The following is a 25824-nucleotide window of genomic DNA, read 5'->3' on the forward strand; positions in this document are numbered from 1 at the left end:
GCTGGAGAAATAATATGTCTGCTCTGCTCCCGCCTGCCCCTGCCATCTGCCTCACCACATATTCCATCTCTCTTTCCACACTGTGATTGCCTCTTGTACTTTATTACTCCCTGGCACCGCCGATCAATACGAGTCCTCGTTTTATTATGTCATTTGATCTAGTCACCTGCAGCGCACGGTGACACCCGATCACATGGTATGATGAAGCTGTATGGATCGTCCTGATGTGATTTACATTTGTCGTAGCGCACTGGCACGGCATGGCACGTGGCATTGGCAGTTGGTGGGGGATTTATGTGGATCAGGTCGGGTGGGTTGGAGAGGAGGACTAGTTGCTTTTGAGAAAACAAGTGATGAGAGGAGGGAGGGTGCTGGTCGATGTCTGGATGTGTCAGGTAATGAAATGAGTGAGACAACAAAAGAAGATTGCATTTAGAGTGGAGCATAAATCGATATTGAGTGGAGAAGTGTTTTGATTACTTTCAGCAAACTTCGCTCAAGTATTCAAACATACAGACTTCTGAGCTCCAAGTTATCTTAAAGTGTGGAAACCCTTGAGCCGTCTAACTCTTTAGTAATTGGTCTTATGCACAACCTTAATCATTTTAAAGTACTTTCAGAAGTATGAGATGTTAAACTAAAACCACATTTAAAATGTTTGTTTGTCATTGAAGTTTCTGTAAACTTTCCTGATATTAGGTCTGAGACTATGCTCAGATATTTACCATGAAATCACCTCTGTGATCACTGACTGTATGTTAATGTGGACGGTGCACCACAAGTGAAGCCAACATATCGCCAAAGGTTTTGCCAAAGCAAGCGGCAACGTTCGGTCTAAAAATATGAGTCCAATGTGGAAGTGCTAAAAACTGCAGTTCATCGAGGATCCGCTTGAGGCTGGCTCAGGAAGTACCGGAAACCACATACACACCAATTCAAAAAAGCCGATCTTTACATCAGAAATAAACATGTTTACAGCCTGGTACAAAAGACGAGTGTAGTCTGGATAGCTCATTTCTTGATCGGCTCACACTGTACAAAGATATTGAGATTACGAGTCTTCCAATTAGAGGCACAGCTGACTGCGGGAACACTGTAGCTGTTGGCTAGGAGGCTCAAAGCCCGCCTCTTTACATCCCAATCGCTCGACAGCAGCAATATGGCTGCCATCGACGATTGACCTCAAAACAGCGCTTCAGAAAAAGATGAGTGACGTCACGGATCATACCTCAATATTTTATACAGTCTATGAGGCAAAGCAAGCTTAGATGTGACTGTATTTTAATTTTCTAGTTTGGCTTCACTGGGGAGTTGTTGCTACATCCATGTTTCTTAAACAGTCAATGTGTGTGATCCAAAGACACACAGCAGCATTTCTGCTATTCACACCTAGATTTAGCGTTTAGTTTAGTTTAGTTTAGTTTAGAAAACTTTAATGTCCTCAAAGAGGCAATTTGTGGTACAGCACAGCTTAAAAAACACAACAACATGAAAGGTACATCCGACACATACAACAAAAAATGATCCAAAAAACCCGGTCGCTGTTTCTTATTACTGCAATAGAACCCCTCCCACAGAGAGGACATAGTATTCACAGTAGTAGTCATTGCTCTGCGTTGGCAACATGCATAGTAATAATGTTAGCTGAAGATGTTAAGCTTAGATGGGATAAGTTGAGCTTCTAGCTAACACTACAGCTGCTTCATTTAGCATAGCATTTACAGCTTTAAGAACAAGTAGCAAAATCTTATATTATATAGCATTTAAGCTAACTGCTAACCTTCTTCTTCAGCATTCTTCAACTCACCATTCAGTGACAAATTGATTTTAATAATTGTAGGTAGCAGGTTTTCTGCTTCCTCTTTTGATTCTAATTACATGATTTAAACATTGTTTAGGGCTACACTATGTTTATTCTCAGATTCACTGTTGCTGTACAGATGAGCCAAAGAAATGTCAATCAAATGAGACTGGCCCCGCCTCCCTGTCTCTAGAAATGATCGAAGCAGCAAAATGACGAATTGCTTGATCCATGTTTTCCATACCTGATCTCCATCAGTCATTTTACTCCAATTTTAGTGGTTGCTCAATGAGATATTGATCTTCCATCCATCCATCCATCCATCCAATATACCACTTATCACGTTCAGGGTCCCAAGGGGCGAGGGCAATCCCAGCCTTCAGTGGTCATTTTTTTATTTCAAACCCCAAATTTTAAAGCCGTTAAGAACAAGGTTAATCATCTTCAGAGCAGGAGCGCTGGTGGCGATTCCCGGCAGCGACCATTTACTGCATGTCTTCCCCCTCTCTCTACTCCCCACATTTCCTGTCTGTCTTCAGCTGTCCTATCAATAAAGGCAAAAAGGCCCCCCCAAAAAAAAATCTTAATAGCATCTGTAATGTCAGGTATTTGTTCGCTCACACACTGACTATGTGTTGTGTACAGTTTTTTAACGATTCTTCTCCTGTGTCTCGTAGGATTGTGTGCGAGATGGATCCATCTTCCGTCGAAAGCAGACCCGGTCCAGTCCAGCTGTGTGTCGGAGAGTGCAGACCAGAACTCAGAGCTCGCTCCGCACAGCTCTACTCATTTGTGGTACGTCTACAACTCTGACTCGTGCTCCTGTATCCTCTTCAGACTTGATGCAAAAACATAACATGTGCTGCAGCCCAAACTAAAAAAAAGCTGCATTTAAGCGATTAAAAAGTGTACAAATTGTTAATTCAATTAAAAGTGATTTGTACTTCTAATGCAGAAAAATTATTTATGTGCCACAGGCTATGATAATGCCAGTTGCCATGACAACTCGCAGTGTAATTTAGCTGGTCTGTGGATGCTTACTTTCTAACCTTCATCCATTAGCAGCACAATGTGTTCAACAGGTCTTTGTTAATGATATGTGCAGTGCTCTGATTACAGATTCTGTTTTCCTTCATTACGACGGGATCATGAAGTCGTGTTAAAAAAAAAAACCTCAGTGAATAAAAAGCTTTGCAAATCAACATATTTTTTGAGCTGCATTAAAGGGAATTTCCACCTTTTTTTAACATGGTAGCCAAAATAGGTAGTAGGGAAACAATTCCTCCTGTAGGTGACGGACACAGAAAAAGTCCTCCTGATTTGGGAGCCATGCTTGCCTCAGCCTCGCTCTGCTTTATTACTTTGGCCATATGCTCTGGCTCGGGTACATACGACTCAATATCTAAATCAAGCAAAACGCTGCTCAGTGTATTCTTGTCTGTAACATCCTCCGCACTAATTGGGATTCAGTTTCTGCAAAGATTGCAATTGAAGCTGAAAGAGTTTGTAGTTCTTCCAGGCCGGCAGAACTACAAATTTTGCAGCTGTGTCTCAGACTCACAGAGCACTTTGGCAGCAACTGATGTTTTTATCCAAACTTAAAAAACCAAACTCTGGTTGATAGAAATGTGTTGAAAATGATCCAGATTTCTCTTCAGTGAAATTATTGATCAGTGGATGGAAAGTATTCCAAGATTTCCCAGAGATATTTGTGTTTCTAATTAAAGAGATATTTTATGTGTTCTTAAAATTATGCAAACAAGCGCATGAGCAATGCAAATCAAATGTGACTGCATGTTTGGGAAGAAGACAAAATCAACGAACCACTTAAGTGAACAAACAAATAGCTAACTGGAAAAAGCACTGCAGGTAAACATTATCTCCCCCTCCTTTTTTCTCAGGTTCTCACATATTCCCCCCGTCTCTGTCATTTGCCGCCTGCCCGGCCTGCAGCTAACAGATAATCTACTATTCCATTTGCACTCACACACCTTCACAATTAGCGCTCCCTTAACAATTAACAGCAGCCGCTAATTACTGCCGTTGTTTTCAGAGTACCTGCCGTCGCCGCGTTCTGGAAGTCACAATTAGCTGACAGCTTTTGGAGATTTGTTGACATGGTGCTCTCGGCTCGGTTACTTTCGCTGGAGCTGCTTCTCAGGGAGGCAGTAAATATCTTTTAAGAATACTTCACCCAAAACTAGAAGCGGTGACACTCCCGATTCCCCTCGTATTGCGGGCCACCTAAAAATAAAGTCACCACCACAGAAGAGTTCAGTCTTCCCTGCAAGACTTGTCTCTTCCAGCCAGTTATACTTGAACACTTTGCACAGGGGCAGGAATAGAGAATGCATTCCATTTTTTTAATTGTTGTTTTATATTTGTGCACATTAAGATGTTTGCCTGGGTTTGTGTTTTCTCTTTATGACGACTGTCTACTCAGATATTGCTCCATCTGTGTGTGTGTGTGTGTGTGTGTGTGTGTGTGTGTGTGTGTGTGTGTGTGTGTGTGTGTGTGATGGTGGCCTTCCTGCCTGCAGCTGTAAACACTAGTTATTTTCAGACTGTCTTTTAAAAGCTTCACTCCGACATGTTGCAAAGTGCAACACACAGGAGGAGGATCTCTCAGGGACTCTTAAAGCTCCCGGTTTTTCCTCTTCTCCCCTCCGAAAAGGTCTGCACTCCTCTGCCACCGGTCTAGCAATATGAATAACTGTAATTTGCTTGGGGGGGATCTGTGATAATACATAAAGGTTTCAAGAAGTGCCGCAGAGAGGCTGCCCTGTTTTTACCTCTGGAAATATCCACATTTTGTCTGCCTTTTTGGCCTTTTGCTTTCTGCTCCCTCCCTCTTCTCTTCAAGTCTCGCTTAACCTCTATTCTCTGTTTTGCAGACCCCAACAGTCACAGGTCTGTCCCCCAGCAGAGGTCCAGAGTCCGGGGGCACCAAAGTCACCATCATTGGAGACAACCTCGGCGCCGGCAGCAGCGTGAACGTTCAGTTTGGAAACCAGACATGCGAGTTCTTCGGGTATGACTTCCTCTTGCACCCAATTATGCCGTAAAATTGCTATTAGTAGGCCGTAAAGTTTAATTTGCTAAAACAGGCTGCTTGATTGGGCTTTTGTTTAACTCTGACTATTCATGGGGAAAGGGTTTTTATTGTGCTTGCACATAAAGATAAGTGGGAAAGGGTGAGAGGTGTGAGGTGTAAACGAGAAGTACAAATCTTGATTTCACAGTCTACAGGTCTTGCTAATGTAGTTGTCCTCACGGACCTCCCAGACCCTAAGACCTGAGGCTCTTTCCAGAGACAGGAAAGGGTCAGGTCCCATTGCATTACAACATATCCTGGGTCAGATTACAATTTCTGTTATAGTGGATTCAGGAAGACCTATGAGGAGTGCTGTGTCTGTACATGCATGATGTTACAGATATCTCTTTCACTGTGGGAAAGAAGACTCAGCCCTTCGTCCATCTGTTCTTCCCTCAACACAAATATGTATCCACCGAACCTGTTTTATACAGTATCTCACAAAAGTGATTTCCCCCCTCACATTTCTGCAAATATTTAATTATATCTTTTCATGGGACAACACTGCAGAAATGACACTTTGATACAATGTAAAGTAGTCAGTGTACAGCTTGTGTAATAGTGTACATTTACTTTCCACTCAAAATAACTCAACACACAGCCATTAATGTCTAAACCACCGGCAACAAAAGTGAGTACACCCCTAAGTGAAAATGTCCAAATTGGGCCCAAAGTGTCAATATTTTGTGTGGCCACCATTATTTTCCAGCACTGCCTTAACCCTCTTGGTCATGGAGTTCACCAGAGCTTCACAGGTTGCCACTGGAATCCTCTTCCACTCCTCCATGACGACATCACGGAGCTGGTGGATGTTAGAAACCTTGCGCTCCTCCACCTTCCGTTTGAGGATGCCCACAGATGCTCAATAGGGTTTAGGTCTGGAGACATACTTGGCCACTCCATCACCTTTACCCTCAGCTTCTTTAGCAAGGCAGTGGCCGTCTTGGAGATGTGTTTCGAGTCGCTATCATGTTGGAATACTACCCTGCGGCCCAGTTTTTGAAGGAAGGGGATCATGCTCTGCTTCAGTATGTCACAGTATATGTTGGCATTCATGGTTCCCTCAATTAACTTTAGCTCCCCAGTGCCGGCAGCACTCACGCAGCCCCAGACTATGACACTCCCACCACCATGCTTGACTGTAGGCAAGACACACTTGTCTTTGTACTCCTCACCTGGTTGCTGCCACACACACTTGACACCATCTGAACCAAATAAGTGTATCTTGGTCTCATCAGATCACAAGACATGGTTCCAGTAATCCATGTCCGTAGTCTGCTTGTATTTAGCAGATTGTTTGCAGGCTTTCTTGTGCATCATCTTTAGAAGAAATGTTAGGGGTCTACTCACTTTTGTGAGATACTGTATAACTTATTGTTGAAATGAGACTTTAAGCTCCTATCAGGTGTAAAAGAAACAACAGAAGCAGGATGAAGCCCATCTATCTTCTTTGTAGCCTCCATATCTTCCCCTCATTTCTTTACTTTTTTGATAACTTTCTGAATTAGCTTTGTTTTGCACCCACAACACTGAAGCCCTTTAATACATAAAGATAGCATCGCTGCTGTTTGACTCAGTGTTTCTTTAACTTTTCAGAGCAGCAACATACATCACTGTCAGGAAATGTTAGATACGTGGCGTGCTGTGAGCGAATGAAGAAAGAAAAAAAAACAAGACCTCCTATTCCCAAGATGATGCATATTATTCCCATAAAATAAGCCGCTATATTTCAAGGCTTTCTCGTGTGTTTTTTTTTTCTTCTCTTGGTATTACGGAAAAATCCCCCTGGGGAGAAAACCTCTCTCTCCTTTCTTCTCTCCCCTGTCAGAAACTTATGTAAATCTTAATAAGGTTTTGATGACCTACTGCATCAAACCCTGCAATAAATGCTGATATAAAACCTGCTGCTCCTATACTTCTTTTTCATCCTTTTCCCCCTCCTTTGCTATCTTTCTATCAATTTGTCTCTCCCTCCTCAGCCTCTTATTCTCTTGTCTCTTTCCGTTTCTTTCCACCCCTATCCTTTTTTAGCTTCTCCCACACATCCTCCTTCTACTCCCCCCCCCCCTTCCTGTAAGCATCTACAGTAAGCCCTGCTGCAGCAGTCGGACTGTAATGTTGTAAGGTTGAGGAGACAAGCCAGCTTTAATGAGATATGGGGCTAATTACTGGTTTGTGTTTCTCTGCCGTATTCCTGGCATGGGAGGAGGGAGGAGGACGGGGGCTGTTCTACTACCGGCTCCTCTCTGCTGCTGATAAATTGGGACAAATTCAGGGGGTGGGCAGGTAGAACACGGAGTCATGGAGAGGGAGGGAAACAGAGACATATCTGACAGTAGTGGAAGAACTGCTTGTGTACAAGTGCTATTATATCAGGTAATTTGCACCTGTGTGTTTGCTGCTGTATCAGAGAGATTCCTTGTCTTCAAAACTTCAAAACTCACTTTTTTCCCCATCTTTAATTTGTTTGTGGTACAAATATCTCCCATGCAGTAATTAGGACTCTTACTATGGCGGGATTACTTGTTCTTTCCTGTGTTCTTTCTTTGATAATTAAAGAGCAGGGCTTGTAGAGCAATAATCATCATGCATTCTGTTCTTGCAGCTAGCGAGAACAGAAAGTTAACGCTCAGATGCACTAGATTTATAAGTTGCACATTAAGGGAAACTTTAAGTGCACTTTGCAGAACCTTCTGCGTGTATGTTTGGATGCTCTTTAGTTTACTTGATTGATTCCTTTCATGCTTTACTTTTAGGCGGACCATGACGGAGATCTTGTGCTACTCCGCTCCCTCTCTCTCTGGTGTCGGCCCAGTGCAGATCAGCGTGAGCGTGGACCGCGCCCAAATCAAGGAAAGCCTCACCTTCGAGTACATAGAAGACCCCACCGTCCAGCGCATCGACCCTGACTGGAGCATTGCAAGGTAAAGTCATAACCATAAACCAGGGGTTCCCAAACTTTTCAGCTCGTGACCTCCATAATATAGGTACCAAAGACTCGGGACCCCCCTCGAAGTGATTAAATGTTGTTTCATACTTCATTTAGCTGGTCTGCAGAAAATTAAGCACCTACATGCACACCTGGCTGTATTTCCTGTGGTGCTGTGATTTAACTCGCTGCTACTGAAGCTTCTATTGATTCATTGTTAACTCACCTTAACCTAAGGAGTCATCAGGGAACAAAGATAAATAGAAAACTAAGGAAACATTTTTATTTATTTTTTTTAAACAGAGTTTCATTTTTTTGTTTTTCCACAAACAAAGGAGAATTAAATCAGATCATACATCTTGTCTTCAAACAACATTACACATTTAAAGTAAAACATGGAGAGTGGATTATATAAAGACATTTACATTAGAAAGATAGGAGAAGGAAGAAGAGAAAAAATAAAAAAATACATAAATAAAACAAAATAACGTACTGCCACCATATCATACATTCCAAATAAGGAAAACCCAGCTGCCACACCACTCCCCCCACAGGTTGATATTATGCATATTGCCATAGTAATATGATTTCAATATTAAAAAAATCATAATAATTGGAGACTCAATAAAAAAAAAAAAAAAGAAAAATGAAACATTTTTAATTCTGCAAGATTTTATTTAAAATTTAACTATTTTTGTCAATATTTTTTTAGAATAATGGGTAACATAGGCAACTTTAGATCATTTAAAAAAGAAAAACAATTCTGGAAGACATCTCACGATCCCAAATTAGTGTCAAGCGACCCCCCAGGGGTCCCCGACCCACACTTTGGGAACCCCTGCCATAGACCATACTGAAGAAGTAGACAGTCTGGTTTTTAAAGTAAAGCCTATGTGGAAGTACCTTTACATGCATTATTTCGGAGACTCCACTGGTTGCAAAAAGACTGCTTTATTTGGTCAGATCAGAACATGCCACTATTTAACTTTATACCCTGTGTAACATTTTTAAATTCTGGTCTCATTTTAAGTTAAACTAGTGATTAAGCTGGTTTGTGTTAGGAGGTAGCTAATAGAGATACACAGATGAGCCCTATCATCCAAATATGGTCACTTCTGCTTCCTGTTGTTCACATCTGATTTGTTATCTTGTTACATTTTTCTTAAGTCTGACTAGGTGGCTTGCTTACAGTTTTTGTCTGTTAAGTCCCGTTAAGAATAAAATCATGAATAAAATAGTGTGTGTTTTAAGGTGTGGCAACACGATTTTGACACGTCTCCCTGTCATCCAAATATGGTCACTTCTGTTCCAAAAGAAGAACAAGTCAAAATGCCAAACTTTCAAATGAAAGGTTCAAAAACGAACAATTTGTCGTGGCCACATTTTACTTTTTTAACCATCCATGGTCAGAATTCTGAACCCCCCTCCCCTGTCCTTCTCGGGCCTGTGCATTAGAGCTTTTGATCCAGCCAGTCCAAACCAGTGACAATAAGCAGACACAAGTCAATATTGCACTTTCAATTACTGGTTGGTTCTCCTCCAATTAGTCTGGATCTGATAGAGGTGCCACAGCTCACAGATTGGGTGCTGTTAAGACGGAGATTCTCCCATTGGACTCCATGTTGATCCATCTGTTTGGCCGATAGACACACACGCACTATACAGTACTAATTAAAAGGAAAAGGAGGATGGAGATGAAACAGAGGCACACTGTAGAACAATGTGCTATCAGAGGTGTGAGTCCACAGCAGATGGCTTCAGCTCAGAGACGAGTGTGAGGGACACTGAAGCCAGAGTGTGATGACACAGAGGAGGAGAGAGGGATGGAGAAGGGCAGGAAGTTGATCATCTTTTTTTGTTAATAGACTAGTAGATGAATGAATGGATGGAGTGATGGATGGATGGATGAAGAAATGTAGAAAAATGATAGATGACTGGCAATAAGTGGATTAATTAATGGATGGAGGGATGGATGGAGGGATGGATAATTGGATGGACGGATGGACGGATGGACGGACGGCTTGACAGATGGACAGGAAGACATGAAGGACAGATGGATGGAGGGATGGTTGGTTGGATGGATGGATATAGATAAAGATTGACGTATGGATGAAAAAAGGACAGATGGGGAGTTGATGGCAGACTGGATGGATGAACAGAAGACAGATAGATACAGTGATTGATAGATGGATGGATTGATGGTTGGTTGGATAGAGGAAAGATGGATGATGGAAAGATGGTTTGATAGTTTGTTGGATGGATGGAAAGATTGAAGGTTGGTTGGGTGGGTGGAAAGATGGATAGATGGTTGTTTGGATCGATGCAAAGATGGATGGCTGGTTGGATGGTACAAAAGATGGATGGATGGATGGATGGATGGATGGATGGATGGATGGATGGATGGATGGATGGATGGATGGATGGATGGATGGATGGATGGATGGAAAGATGGATGGATGGATGGAAAGATGGATGGATGGATGGAAAGATGGATGGATGGATGGTTGGGTGTTTGGATTTTATATGTTGTATGGATGGATGGATGGATGGTTTTGAAATGGATAGATAGATAGAGAGAGAGATAGATAGATAGATAGATAGATAGATAGATAGATAGATAGATAGACAGACAGACAGACAGACAGACAGACAGACAGACAGACAGACAGACAGACAGACAGACAGACAGACAGATAGATAGATAGATAGATAGATAGATAGATAGTTTACTAATGAGCCTACAGACAGCACTTAGTCCATCCACACTAAGTGACTCTCCACACCGTCAGCCACTCCGTCCCACAATTATTATTTCACCATCTCCTGTCTACCATCTTTACTCAGCCCGCCACGGTGACGGTGCCACAACAAAGACAACAGACATCAACAACAACAACAACAAGCCAAACAGCTGCAGGGAGAGCGGCACATCCAGCAGTTTCCCTCCTGCTTTGTTTGCCTGCTTTGTTTGTTTGAGCTCCCGTCTTATGAAGCCCAGGACCACCACTGCAGTCTTATATTCTCCAGTTACCTCTGTGCTTCTAAGCCCAAATGTGCACCGGTTGATTGCAGCGAGTCAGTTGAAGTCAGTTAAAAAGCAGCTCTTATCATCCTCCACTCCAAAGGCTATTATCCTCCCAAAGAAACGGAGGATAAAAGACAATTCAATGCACTTATTATCAACTGATGGTGAATGCTCTGAAGAGGTACATGAGGGTTAGAAAGTTTACACTTGAACTGCCTTTGGATTACTTTGTTTCTTCTGTTTTCTCATTCCATGTCTTCCCTTCTGTCCCTCTGTGATCATTTATTTTCTCTTAGATGATTGAAACAAGGGAAGAAGTTATAAGGCAAACATGATTATTCAAACTGAATCACATTAAGCCGTCTACTTCTGTTTTTCCCGCAGTGGCCACACCCCCCTGATGGTGACAGGAACCAACCTGGATGTGGTCCAGGAGCCGAGGATCCGAGTCAAATACGCTGGCAGAGAGTCCGTAAATGTAAGAACCTTTATTACTGTCTTAGAGCTAGTTAAGTATGCACCCCTATGCACCAGGATGTTGAAAATGTACGCTAACTAGGTCCTGCTTGACTCACCACATACTGCTATACAAGCAAGCTAAGTGATGTTTAGCTTAGGAAAAAAAAAAAAAAAGTACTATCTCTTCTAACAGCCCCTCTAGCTTTCCACGCTTCCCTAACTTCTGCTTGAACCCGGCCGTCTCAAGCACTCCGACGAGCATCTGAATAATGCAGCTGGCAGTGAGAGTGGTCTGCTTACAGTATTTAATTAAGAGTTTACTCTAAATTTTCTTCAGGCGGAATCTCAGCTCCCCAGCCCCCCAACTTTTGAGTCTTACTGTCTCACCAGACACCCTGAACAACATTACTACCTTAAAAATAAGCTTCTCAAACTACATAAAGATAGTTTCTGCAGTATTGGAGTTGGCTGGGGGACAATAGAGACAGCAGAGGAAGTGTGTATGGGTGGGCTGGTGTGAGGATTGTCTGAGGTGTGCATGATCAGGGGCAAGGAGGCTCCTAATGGCTTTCAATGGAAGATTAACTGCGGTCAGAAGTCTTTGGTCAGCATAAAGAGCCCTTGTATAATCAAAGTTCTGGCTGCGGGAAATCGTTACAAATTGCATTTGAGCCCCTGTCCTGGGGCTCCGTGTTTAATTAAGAGGATGGGATTTTCCTCTCTGTGGTCTGGGGGGAGGTCTGGAGGGCAGATGAATGTACTAAAGGGGGAATAATGGGAAGTCAGAGGGGAAAGAGAGGAGAATATGTAGAGGAATGGTGCTCTGCGGCCTAACAAAGCACGAACACACTCCCAAAGAAAACTTTCTCTTATATAGGAGTTTACAATCTTTGTTCTTCTGAGTGTTTAATACAAAGCATCACAAAGTGCATATCTGAAAGTTGAATGTTTTTTAGTGCTTCTTTAAAGAGCTACAGACAGAAAAATCCATTTCAGTCAAGGCTGATTTTAATATTTTGTCCCCTTTAGATCTCTTCTAAAGCTCCTGTGAGTATTTTTAAGCCGTTATCAAAAAGAATGAAGTTAACAGCAGCCATAGACACCTGAAATCTGATCGTCCACCGGCACTTAAATTACTGTCAGCTATTTGGGTTGTGTCTCAACAAGCTGCTACTAATATGTGGAACATTTGCTTTTGTTGGTACTTTAAATGGTGACTTTGGAGAACAGTCTTCTTTTTGAGTCCTTAAAGAATTAAGATGAGCAGATTTAAATACTGCCACTCCAAAGTTACCTTTTAAAATTATTGAGAATATAACATTTTGGATTATTTTATATTATAAGTTAAAGTAGATGTGATCAGTAGAGATAACCGTTCTAGGTTTGGGGTAAACCCCTAATGTTTATCCCGCCTGACCAGCCCTACAAAAGTTTGTCCCCCAGTTTGGACACCCAAAAGTCTGACTGCTCTTTGGGGTTACAATACAAACTCAGTTTGATATAATTTTTATTGATTTAGTTTTAAACACATTTTAGTGTCTTATAAACTGTATTTAAAGCTCCTATGGGGAACTTTTGGTCTAGGACCATTTTGTAAACAAAGCGGTACCTCTTATCTATTCTCTAGTTTTGTCCTGTTAATTAGGGAGTAGTGTTTTCAACATCTCACTCTGCTTTATTTAGCAGTCAGATATAGGAGTCATTTGCAATCTTTGTCATTGAAAATGTAAAAATGTTAATCCCAATGTCTGGCACTTACCCCTGCAAGCGGTTCCAAACATTGAAAATAACCTTGTGAAAATTGTCACCTTTTTTTACTTTTTTTTCTAAAGTTGTATTTTGGGCTTTTAGAGCTTTATTGACAGTGGAGAGGACAGTGTAGGAAACCGGGGGAGAGTGGGGGAAAGACATGCGGGAAAGGGGCCGCAGGCTGGAATCGAACCCAGGCCTCTTACTTTCTGGGCGCGCAACTTAAACATTAGGCTAAGTCCATGCTTCAAAACTGTCATCTTTGTGATGATGGTCAGGGTGCTTGTGGCCTAGCGGTCTAAGAGATGCTATAGTCGTCATCGCAGAGGTCACTGGTTCGACTCCAGCCTGCGACCATTTCTTGCATGTCTTTCCCCCTGCTCTCTACTCCCCATGTTTCCTGTCTCTCTTCAGCTGTCCTCTCAAAATAAAGGCAAAAAAGTCCAAAATATAACTTTGTGCTGATGGTCCAGTTTCCTCTTGAAAGTGATAAGGAGACATTTATGTTAGCTTCAGAAAAACTCCTCACAGAAGCTCTAATTTAGAACTGAATGATTGGTAAAAGACTCTGGGTAAAATAGCCAAGTAACCGTTTATTCAAGTGAAGAGGAAATCTATTCAGTTGGCCATACAATTTGTTGTAAATCAAAACAATTTCTTTCTTCTTGTGCATTAGAATTAAAATGTTCTTAATTCTTACTGTAGTGTCGCTTAATATGAATCTAACGATCCCATATCTCGATCCTGACCAATCATGAATCGCTGCTGCAAAATAAGGCAGAGGCTTACACGTGTATTCAGCTCTGTTGCCTCATTTTTAGAATCTGATGACAGGTACAGTTACATGCATGCACAAACACTCCCTCACATCATCCCTCACTTTTACATCTCTAAGCAGCTTTGTCCCCACATGCCTCCTCCCCCTTTGCAGATTCCAGCTCCTCATCCCTCACATTAGCAGGCTAAAATTGGCCTTAAGTGTCTGACTTGCTTAGTGACTGTTCCTTTACTTAAAATCTCTTAACTCTGCCCTGGGCTTTTTGCGCGACTCTGTTTCCTCCTGCTAGGACGGAGTTTCCTTAAAAGACCTTTGTGAGTTATGAAAGCCGAGTAATTACGAGTAAAAGACAGATCTGTGCTGTTTAATGTTTCCAGAAGAAAACACTTGATGAGCGAGAGACTCCTGAAGACCTGGAGGAATGGGATTTGACTCATATGTGTGGGTGCTGGCTGTCTGATCTGTCATTTTCAGAGGCTTTGAAAGAGACTTGTTCATCTCCGCCTAGCTTCATCTCTTCTAGCTCCCCACCTTGCAAAAAGAAGCCTGTGTCATCGTCTTGATTGGCCCCACAGCCACACATAATGAATTTCTATTAAATGCTAAGGCTACAATTACCCATCCTTCATCACACCTCCCCCTACTCTCCCCCGTTTTCCCCCCTTTTGTCAGTGGAGGAAGGCACACAGCCGAGCAGCCTATAGCAATAAGAGCTGCTGTCTGTCAGGCTGCCTTCAAATGATCACCTGTCTCCCGCTAAATTGCTTCTTTTCTCTGCCTCCCTTGTGTCACCTGCACACATGCACAAAGAAAGCGGCGGAGGAAAGGAGAACAATTTTCTTTGTGAAATGCTCTGTATCTGTCACCGGATTCACAGCTCAAACATTTATCATAATCTTGATTAAAGCTGAAAGGGTTTTTTTTCCAGCCACAGAACATTCCCCCTGTCCCAGAAAGATCTCATCTGCCGTATTTTCCACGTTTAAGACGTCTGGACTGAGTGTCAGTGTTTGAGGCTCAGCACATCAAGAGCCAGCCGGGGCCTCTATCATGTCTGGGCCAATCAGGCTGATTGTCTGCTCTGCTGAGTGAAAGAGGCACAGATCATTACAACAATCAATGTTAGTGGACACGCCGAACATACAATTTACATGCATCATCGTGGCTTCTTGGGTGTCCACTGTCTCGAGAGCTGCCACTTTTTTCCTATTTGACATCTGCAGCGTGGCTTCAGTATTGATTTTGAAGGAAGGAAAGCTGCTTATCAAAGCTGGTGTTGGTAACTGCGGAGAAAAAAAGCAAGATAGGCTGATTGTGCAACCACCCGATGAAAAAAAAAAGACGACTCCTCATTTATAGGACAGCATGGATCCACAAAACAGCAAAGAGGGACGTTCCCAGGTCACACAGGTGAATATCCTAATGGAGACAGCTGTAGGTGAAGAATGAAGTATAATGTTATATATTGTATTTTAACTCTAAGTGAATGATGAATTAAGTCCAGTCGTAATGGGACGCCATTTGAATCCAAACTGTCCTCTTGAGGAGACAGAGAGTCTGAGACAGACAGGATGTGACCTTTAGTCAAAGGTTTCCCAATGGACTAAATACATTGTGTGACATGACCCAGAAAACCCTGTTAAGGCGAATTCCTCACCAATGGACAATGATTTCACAAGAAGAGTAAGCGCTGATAAGCAAGCAGCTGACATCAGTTCATATAGTCTAAATGAAATGACTTGACCAGCTCGTAACAGCTACAGCCACTGGTGCTAGATTTCTTTCTTCTGATGACACAATACTTGATGATACTCTACCATACGACATGCAACGCTAAGATACGATAAGTTCATAGAATAGAATGCCTTTATTGTCATTGCGTGACTTGCAAACAATGAAATTAGGAGTGCTGCTCTGTTGGTGCATACATACATATATACGTAAAAACAACAATAGCAGCAAAAGCAACAGTGGTCTGATAAATAAAATCTTTTTAAGATAGAAATTACTTTAAAAATAAATAGTATTTAGTTGTATAGTCTTTACAGTGAGTATTGCACGTCGGGTGGGGGGGGGGGGGCAGAATATTGCACATTGATTTTATTGCACGGAAGGAAGAGTGTAGTCAGTGTGTTTATGGTGAGTGTTCAGAGCGTTGATGGCTCTAGGGAAAAGCTGTCTCCGAGTCTATTAGTCCTGGTTTTGTGAGACCTGTAGCGCCGTCCTGAGGGCAACAGGTTGATTATGTGGTGACTGGGGTGGGACGAGTCCTTAACAATGTTTGTAGCCCAGCTGAGGTAGCGAGAGCTGGCAATGTAAGTTACAATACAATAGGATACGATAGATACAATATTGTAGATACAATATGTTAGGTATGAAACTTTACAATCTGATACGCTACAATATGTTACGATTCCATACACTAGATACGATACAATATTATATGATACATTAGATACAATACGGTACATTAGATACAAAATGATATGATACAATACATCAACAACAACAATATCCTGTGGTACGGTTTGATACGATACGATGCAACATGATGTGGTTACTATATGACACAATATGACACTTCAGGATACAATTTTATAGGTGCAATATTAAAGGATACAATATAGTAGGATATTATGTGATAAGATATCAATCAATCAATCTTTATTTGTATAGCGCCAAATCACAACAAACGTTATCTCAAGACGCTTTTACAAACATAGGAGGTCTAGATCACTCTATGTCAATATATATCTAATCTATCAGAATATACATCTAAAAAAGAAATGTTCATCAAAGACGACAGATTGCCCATAATCCTCCTGTCAGCCACCACCTCCACAGGGTCCAGGACTGAGATATGATATGATATGAAACGTAAAGATTCTTAACGATACAATATAATGCAATGCAGAATTATGTGATACTGTACCACACAATATGATACAATAGGATACACTATAATACAAATTCAGTACAAAAGGATACAATACAGTGGGTGAAGGTACGATATGATATGATACAATAAGATACGATACGATGCAATACGTTACGATACGATACGATACGATACATCTTGATACAACAAGATTTGATAGAATAAAATTGACACAATTAGATTTGATACGCTTTTGAAACTTTACAAAACAACATGATTTGATACTATGACACAATATGATACAACAGGATACAGTATGGTATGATGCAATAACCCTAACAATTCAATTCAAATTTGCTTTATTGGCATGAACAAAGACATGTTATTGCCAAAGCACATAAATTCATACAATACATTATATATACTCACAACACACTACACTCACCACATATACATTAATCACACACCATATTCATTTTATATTATATTTATCACATACATATCAACCATATATTACATATATTACATATTCTATACGCATTAATGAACGGTTACCCATACAGCATATCTCAATGTCCTCACCTGATGCGGCACGCTAAAAAAAAACCCACCCAAAATCAAACACCATGGGATGGTGCGTCCCTCAGGCTGTGACAGGCAGACACATATTTAGCAGCCAGAGGAGCTGCTGACCCTTCCCCCAGGAGAACTGACAGTTTCTCTTCTGGGGTTAATGTTAATAACCCTAACCCTATACAGTAGGAAACAATACGATAAGATTTGATACGATACAATATGGTAAGATATGATAAGTTACCATACCATACCATACCATACCATACCATACCATACCATACCATATACTTTTTCCCCCTTAGGGAAATTTGTCTTGGAGTGCATTTCTGCACACATCTAGCTTCCTCTATATCACACTCATCTGAGTCACAAGCAGGGCAGCACCACTGTAGAGCTTTGACAAACTGATGACAAAAAAGTGCTTCTTGATGGGCTCACTTACCCTCTCTTTAACCTCTTAAGTAGTACTTGCAGGTGGTGTATGAATTATTTTACATCCCCATCGCATAACTTCCCGCAGAGGATGTTCCACATACAGCTTGAAACACGTCTTAGAGGAAATTGAACTACTTGCTCTAACTCTCACAACTTTAAACACCACACAGATCTTTCTTGGTCAGATCATTGCCGGAGTTAGAATTAATGCCAGGATTAGCAGATAGTCGGAGCAGCAGGCGGGCAGGAAAACAGACCCAGTGTAGGAGTAACAAAGTACAGGGGCAGAGGCACTGCCAGTGACTGGCTATCGAATCATAGCCTCCGCATGACCTTTGACTCCGTGACCCCTTCACATTTCTCCTACGCAGCTCACCACAGCCGGTCCATCTTCTCGCTCGTTCCTCTCTATCTCTCCGTCTATCTCACCACATCCCTGGCCAGAGACCTTTGGATGGCTGAGTGGGCTGTAGCAGCACAGTAGATCATGGTAATGTATTCAGCCAGAGGGGTTGGAGTGTTACTGCCTTAAAACACCCTGGCTCGGTCCAACACGAGAGAAAGAAGACAGATGAGGCCAAGATTCCAATTATTTTCTCTATCTGTTGACCTCGATTCACTTTATCAATGCTGAACAATGTGGAGCTTCTTTTCTTCACATGGCCTCGAGGAATGGATGTACTGTTTTATACTCTGAATTATTGGAAGTGTACTGTATAGAACTTTGTTTTTATTGTGATATGTGAGAGATACAGGGTGAGGAGAGATAATGGTGTGCAGAATGTATGCTGTGCAATATCAAAACTGTATATTGAAGTGGTGGAAAAATAACCTGAAGAAATCCAGTAATCCCTCTAAATCCCTTTGTTGTGTAAACATTAATTAAAAGTTTCTATTCAAAGGGAGAAGTCATGCAAAGGTGCTTTTGAAATACAGACATTTATTGCCCCTCCCACAGAAGATACCCCCCATATTTCTTCCTCAAATCCCACAATGCCCCATTTCCCCGTCACTATTTACTCCCTCATCGCTCTGGATTTACACACGCCACACTCAGCCGGTGAAACATTCTTAAATGATAGCAGCAGTTTTCTATCCTGACAGGATTCAGCGATGGAAAGGATTTATTTCAGGGAGGAAAAAAGAGTGAGTAAGAGGAGATAAAGTGAGGACAGTGTAATAAAAAAAGGAAAAAAAAAAACTCACAGTATCCATCTCGGGCAGAGCAGATGGTAGTCAGAGCCGTAGTTGACTTGCAAATGTTCCAACGTGACAGTCACGAGGACGCAAGCGGAGCATCTGGGCCTGTCTATATGACCTGTCGGAGTGCCAAGAGTGAGAAAACAGCCCGTTTCAAACTTAGCTTGAACTCTTTTAGACATTAAACCTTTCAATATCCACACTCTGATCGTCAGAACATACTGTTTGTTTATTTATTTAGATGTACATTAGCACAGAGACAACAACAGCATCTCCACTTCCTGCGTATATACTGTATAACACGTATACACTGTGCATTAATGGAAACATTATCCTCTCATAATTTAATCATGTAGCAGTGAGTCAGTGTTATCCAGTGAACCATGTTACCACACGTTGTGTCTCCACTTATTCTGTGAATGTATTTCTGTCTTTATATTGATTTTTTTTTTTAGAACAATGCATTTTAAGCTCTTTCGGGGCTCCTGGCTCATACGGGGAAGTGACGCCCATGCATTAACGCAAGCTAAACTTGATGAAAGTATCTCAGGAGGCTTACCTGCTCGTGCTATCTATTTTTAAAAAGGCTTATCTTGTGGCTCTCTCTCTGTCTCTCTTCATGCGCTGTGAATGTCGCTCGTAAAGTGGGAATTCTAAAGAGAAATGTCACACAAGAGCAGAGAAGCCTCTACTGTACAGAGCACTCAGGCCAAGTATGCTGCATAGCTAGAGTAGTATATTGCTGTGTATGTTTCTGTGACAGATGTGAGATTGGATTCATCTCTATTTAACCGTCGTAAAAGGTGTCCACTCTCAGGTAGCGGTGAAGTCACATACTTTAAAAACGCAACTTTATTTATAACGTTGAAAACAGGCAGCTGTGGTTACTAAAGGTTTAGTGTAAAAAAAAATTACACAACTTTTTCTACAATAACAGAGAGTGCTGCTGATTTTACTGTGAAGTTTGGAGTTTGATTCTGTAATCTACCGAAGATAGGTTTTTACCGGAGAAAGAAATGTTGTTTTACTGTATGATTACCAAGAAAGTATCACATGGATGTGGTATAAATTGAATTTTCCATTAAATAACAGTGCTGTTATATGTGTATACATGAAATATTTGAGCCTTTTATTGTCACGGTTTGACAGTTTTTAACATTAGTATCTACTTACATTTTTTACAGTGTATCAAAAATGCAGAGTGCCATAATTAGTTGCATTTAGCAGAACCAACTTGATGTAATGGGATATAAAATTCATAAAATATCCGTGTTTGTATTAATGGACGTTTTTGATGGTAAAAAATGGACGAATGGCACAAGCTTCTCTTCCTCAAAGGCCACTATTGCTTTACTGACGGGCAGGGTGAGCAAGGGAGTCAATCAATCAATCTTTATTTGTATAGCGCCAAATCACAACAAACTTTATCTCAAGACGCTTTTACAAACATAGGTGGTCTAGACCACTCTATGTCAAATCATGAACAGAGACCCAACACCAAGGCAGGGTAAGACTGAGTCTTACCCTGCCTTAATCCACCATGAGCATTGCACCTTGCAGTATTTAGCTATTTACAGCGGCGAGGAAAACTTCCTTTTAATAGGCAGAAACCTCGAGCAGAACCAGACTCATCTTAGACAGCCATCTGCTTCGACCTAGTTGGGTCTGGAAAGAGGGATAGAGGAGGATAAAAGATAGAGGGAGTGTTTCATATCGTTAATTATTTACCTTTAAGATGAACAAGAACTATTTAACCTCATAGCTTTTTGATAAAGTCATAACTTCTTAAGTATTTAAAGTACATAAAAAATTGACACAGAGTAAAAAGGTCTTTACAGGAGCTTTAAACGATAGAAAATTCAAACAATTTGGGCCTTAAAATGGGTTGCACTGTTTTTATTGTAACTGAACTCCCATTGGCCACACCGGACAACCCCTTCTTTCGTCCAGACCTCTCTGAGGACCTGCACAGGAATGCATTGGTCATAAACTTGGGTCATTGATATTTAATAACAAATGCTCTGAAAAGTTATGACTTGGAAAGCTTGGAACAACACCCCAACATGGACTGTAGTTTCTGAAAGGCATGGTGGGTGACCAACGAACATTGTACTCAAAAGCAAAGCAGGCTTTCCTCTCACTTCCTCATTAAAAGTGTTGTATTTTAGAACAAGTGGGCATAATTTGCAAAATAAAAATGCTGCCCTTTCTTTTTTGTATCATTTTCCAGCGGTACTTTGAGCTACTTTCTCTTCTCAGCTTTATATAACGAGCAGCCTCTCTTGGGTGTCTTTGCTGCAGCTCACCTCCTCTACTGTGAAGTAATTGGTGGCTTGCTAAGCAGCTTCCCCAGCACTGAAAACAGTAATGATTAACAGATTAATACCTGATTAGATTAATCCTTAGTCGCAGGCTAAAGTCACACACACATTAAACACAATACATCAAAGTTTGTATAGAGTTAGCTTTTACATTTAGACCTCATCAGGGTTAAATACTCAGACTCTTGATCGTTGATAAGTAGACCAGTCCCTCTCTCTCTACCTCTGCTGTCACACTCCTGCGAGGTCTCTCCTTGCTCCACTCTGTAGCCTACACACAATGAGCATGCATCGATCTCCCTGTCTCGCTTCTGAGCAGCAGACAACAGGTAGGAGGCGTGGTAGTTGCTAGCGTTCACCAGCTTTGATGATATTTACCTCTAATTAAGTTTCCTCCCCAGAGAGAGAGCGAGCGAGTTAGAGAAAGAGGGAAAGAAAGAGAGATGGGAGGGGGCGAAAGGAGATAAAAAACCTATGTGAGCCGAGTGCTGTGCCGCAATCAATCCTCCCGCACTCCGTCCCTCTGGAGCTGAGCCGACGAGGATGGATGGAAGACAGGTCTCTCATCGGGGGAAAGTGGAGAGAGAAGTAATAAAAGAGCCGTAGCTCAACCTCCACCTGCAGAGACAGAGGGAGCAGTGCCTCCATCCTTTGTGTGGTTGTTGTTGTCCTCCGGTGCTTTTTAAGTGAGAGGAGAGCAGCAGTTTGTTTTCCAGTTTTTGAAGGCTTCTTCTCCAGGAGAGACAGATTTAATGATGCATGATAAATCTTTTTTTCTCTGGAAAGAATGATTTTAAATGCCGGTTGTTAAGCTGCTGCTGAGCCTCCTGTAGGGTTGATGTCAAGAGCTGTGTCTTTCACTTAAGATGGTACTTTAGGTAACAACAAACAGCGGGAAGCTTTGAGGTGTGGGAGTCATTTTGGGGTCAGGAGATAAGGAACTCAGCTGAGCTGGGTTTTTCCTGGATTGTTGGATTTCAGGTCATGTCTTCAGCCATAACGATACATTTATTTATCAATCGAAAGAAAAGGAATCACCAAAGATGTATGTAATCCATGAAGTCTTTTGGTTGTGAACAGTTGCTTTGACAGAAAGGGGCTCTTTGAAGACGTCACTTTGGGCTCTGGGACATTTTGATCAGCGTTTAACCTTCTGACATTGGAGAGACTAAAAGATGAATCCATTCATTCTTAAACTGGATCAAATGATGCTCTAAAAGCATGCTAAAAATCAGATTTTCTTAACACCCCTTGTTCCTCTCCATTCTTTATCTCCAGGTGTGTAAAGTGTTGAACACCACCAGCATGAGCTGCTTCGCCCCCTCCCTCATGACAGACTATCTCCCGGGTCCGGACACGGTGAAGCATGCAGATGAGTTTGGATTCATCTTCAACAACGTGCAGGCGCTGCTGGTCTACAACAACACCAACCTCCTCTACTACCCCAACCCTTACTTTGAACCTCTCAGCACCAGCGGCGTCCTCGAGCAGAAACCAGGCTCGCCTATCATCCTCAAGGTAAAGAACGTGCAAGATTTGCATGCATTTAAATCTGCAGGACATTAATGGTGCATAACCCCATAGAAGATTTATCACTGTGTCCTCGAGCAAGACACTGACTCCTCCGGGGCTTCTGTGCAGTATGGAAAATAGATAAAGTATGGAAATCATTTCAAGTAGTTTTTAAGGTTTGGTGAAGAAAAAGACTACTTGGTTTTCTAGGAGTAAAAGCAGAATATTTAGAGTGTTCATACTGCTTTTGGAACAAACCACCAGCTTGCCAAAATAATAACCAGTGAGTGAGATGGTTCAGATGTTAAGACCAAAGACTGTAGAAAACATGGACGTGGAAGTGACATCAGCTTTTAGATTCTGAGGAGGTGAAGCTCAAAGTTGGCGGTCCTCATATTGGAAAGGTGATTCAAGCTAACTTTTATCCACAGCTAACTTTCGACCACTCAGATAGCTGACCCCAGAAATGGGGTGAAGAAACCAAAACTGTTTTTTGTACCAGGCGTTTTTTTTTCCTCTTTTAAATGTGCATCTCAATACGGACTCTTTTGGGATGTCTCGCTTTGTAGACGGCCCCAAGTGGACAGTCTAGGAACTGCAGTTTTTCTCACTTTAGCATTGGCTTCATTTTTCATCACTTATGGCTGCTGTTCATTTAAGACTCATAAAAAAGCTTTTCTTTAAACAGGTTCAACATAATTCAAGATGTCTAGTGGCTGTGAAATCACCTTATCTTTAATAACAAATATGATGGGTTTTCATAGGGCTGACAATGTAAACCCTAAATATAAAGCCTGGCAACATAACGTCATATTTTTATAGTGGAAAAATACAGTTTGCTTTTAATTTGTAGTTTAATAAGGGGCGCTGGTTTGGCCTAGTTGTTCGGTCGCGCCCCATATGCAGAGGCCATGGTCCTCAAGCAGGTGGCCCAGGTTCAACTTCAGCTTTGAACCCCTGTCCCACATGTTACTTATAGATTAATAATTACATAAAGTTACATTTCATGTAAATCAAGATATTTGTATTCTGATGTCAATGATGGTTTGAAAAGTTAGCTTGAAGTTTGATAACTTGATTCTGCAAAAATAAGGAAGTATACAAAAGGATGTGTCGGAACTTTAACCTTCCTAAACATAGGATTAATTAAAGAAATCTACCTGTGCTTAATGTAGAGCCTTCAAAATAAACAGATCTACTGTATGTTTTATTTTCACAATTATAAGGCTTAATTACACGTGTATGGTTGTATATTTTTCTTTATCCAGTGAATGCAGTCCACAAAGAAACATAACCTCTACCTTCATAAACTCAAACTTTTTAAGGCAGACCAAGTTTGCTGTTGTAAAAACGTCCTCTTTTGATTATTGTGAGAGGTTTAGATAATTTATGGGATTTTCTTTTTCAGTGTTTTTGAAGTCCTCTCAATGAAAGCCATCATAAGGAATATATTTTACTTCCTGGTCCTGATTGCCAGCTGTTCCCGCTCTCTCTCTCTGTGAAATGAATCACATCGTTTGATCTCAGTATGGAGCCGCGTTTGGCCGCAGCTGTGTCCAAACCTGGGGATCTTACTTACAGTGTATTGAGGGGACATATTGGCTGCACGGGGTTTGGTAAAATTGTCTGATCTTCATTGAGCCGTGTGTTGATGTGTCCGAGTTTTTCTCCTAATTTCACGCCCCCTCTGTGCGTCTCCTCGTACCCACAGGGCAGAAACCTGGTTCCCCCGGCGTCAGGAGGGGTGAAGCTTAACTACACCGTGCTGATCGGAGAGACCCCCTGCTCTGTCACTGTGTCCGAGAGCCAGCTGCTGTGTGAGCCCCCCAACCTCACCGGACAATACAAAGTCATGGTCAGTATTCGTGTGTCGTCTATCATCCCATCTTTCTCCTCCTGTCCGTCTCTCGGCTGTATTTGTGAATTTTGCCTTCCTAATAGTTGGTCCTACACTCCATTATTCCTTCTCTCGTCATTGTTCATTCAGCGAAAGAAAGGAGGTCAAAGGCAGAACAGCGTGAATGTGCTCTATCTGTCAAAAGGTTCTGCCAGAATCTGAAGCAATTATTTTTAGTTGCTTGCTCGTTTATTGAGTGCAAGACCTGGACTGTTTCCCTCTCAACGTCAGCACGCAGGTGGCCGCGTGTGTTTGCACTCAGTATCAATTTCAGCAGACAATATTTACCCACGCTTTAGCTTTACTCATGTATATCAGTTATCAGGATGATATAGATCCAAAGACAAGGGATTTGATTTGTTGAAACAAAGGAAGTGGAAGCCTCTCGCTGTGAGTTTTTAATTTGAAACAGGAAATTTGGTATTTTTAAACCAGGGTCTTAATTTGAAACGTTTTTGTCAAAGTGACTCACAGGCTGAAGAATCAGGTGGAGCTGTTATTCAGCTTTCCCCTGATGAGATTCAAGTCTTAGTTTGAGAGTATGAGTCCCTTTTTGAAACCTAAAACCGCCTTCCAAAAGACTCCATTCACAAAAACAGACATTTTAACACTTGGTAAGGCAAGGCAAGGCAAGGCAGCTTTATTTGTATAGCGCATTTCATACACGAGGGCAACTCAATGTGCTTTACATTAAAACATTAAAAGCATTGGAGACATTCAGACAGGCATAAAAGAACACAATTAAAATGACAAATATGATAAAACAGAAAAGAAAAGGAAAATTAGAAATATAATAAAAATGACATTACAATTTTAATTTAAAGTGGGTTAAAATGAGCTAAGATAGGAAGGCAGTGGTAAATAAAAAAGTCTTAGTCTTTGATTTAAAAGAGGTGAGAGTTGGAGCAGACTTACAGCTTTCAGGGAGTGTGTTCCAGATATGTGGTGCATAATGACTAAATGCTGCTTCACCATGTTTCGTTCTGACTCTAGGAACTGAAAGCAGACCAGTACCTGATGACCTCAGAGGTCGAGGTGGTTCATACAGTAGCAGCAGATCAGCAATGCATTTTGGGCCTAAACCATTCAGTGCTTTATGAACCATCAGCAGGATTTTAAAGTCTATTCTCTGACAGACAGGAAGCCAGTGTAGGGATCTAAGAACTGGAG

The 25824-nt window shown here is 41.5% G+C and overlaps 1 protein-coding gene across 1 annotated transcript in view; it reads left to right on the forward strand.

Moving 5' to 3' along the window:
- The window catches only part of plxna2 (plexin A2), a 273461-nt gene that overhangs the window by 188793 nt on the left and 58844 nt on the right, over positions 1-25824 (forward strand). Inside the window, exons 14-19 of the mRNA XM_034696628.1 lie at positions 2479-2596; positions 4696-4832; positions 7652-7819; positions 11234-11327; positions 22524-22763; positions 24469-24612. Coding sequence (XP_034552519.1) covers positions 2479-2596; positions 4696-4832; positions 7652-7819; positions 11234-11327; positions 22524-22763; positions 24469-24612 — 901 coding nt within the window. The remainder of the gene's footprint in view (positions 1-2478; positions 2597-4695; positions 4833-7651; positions 7820-11233; positions 11328-22523; positions 22764-24468; positions 24613-25824) is intronic.

The sequence above is a fragment of the Notolabrus celidotus genome, chromosome 11, assembly GCF_009762535.1.
Source record: "Notolabrus celidotus isolate fNotCel1 chromosome 11, fNotCel1.pri, whole genome shotgun sequence".
In the NCBI taxonomy this organism is placed as follows: Eukaryota; Metazoa; Chordata; class Actinopteri; order Labriformes; family Labridae; genus Notolabrus; species Notolabrus celidotus.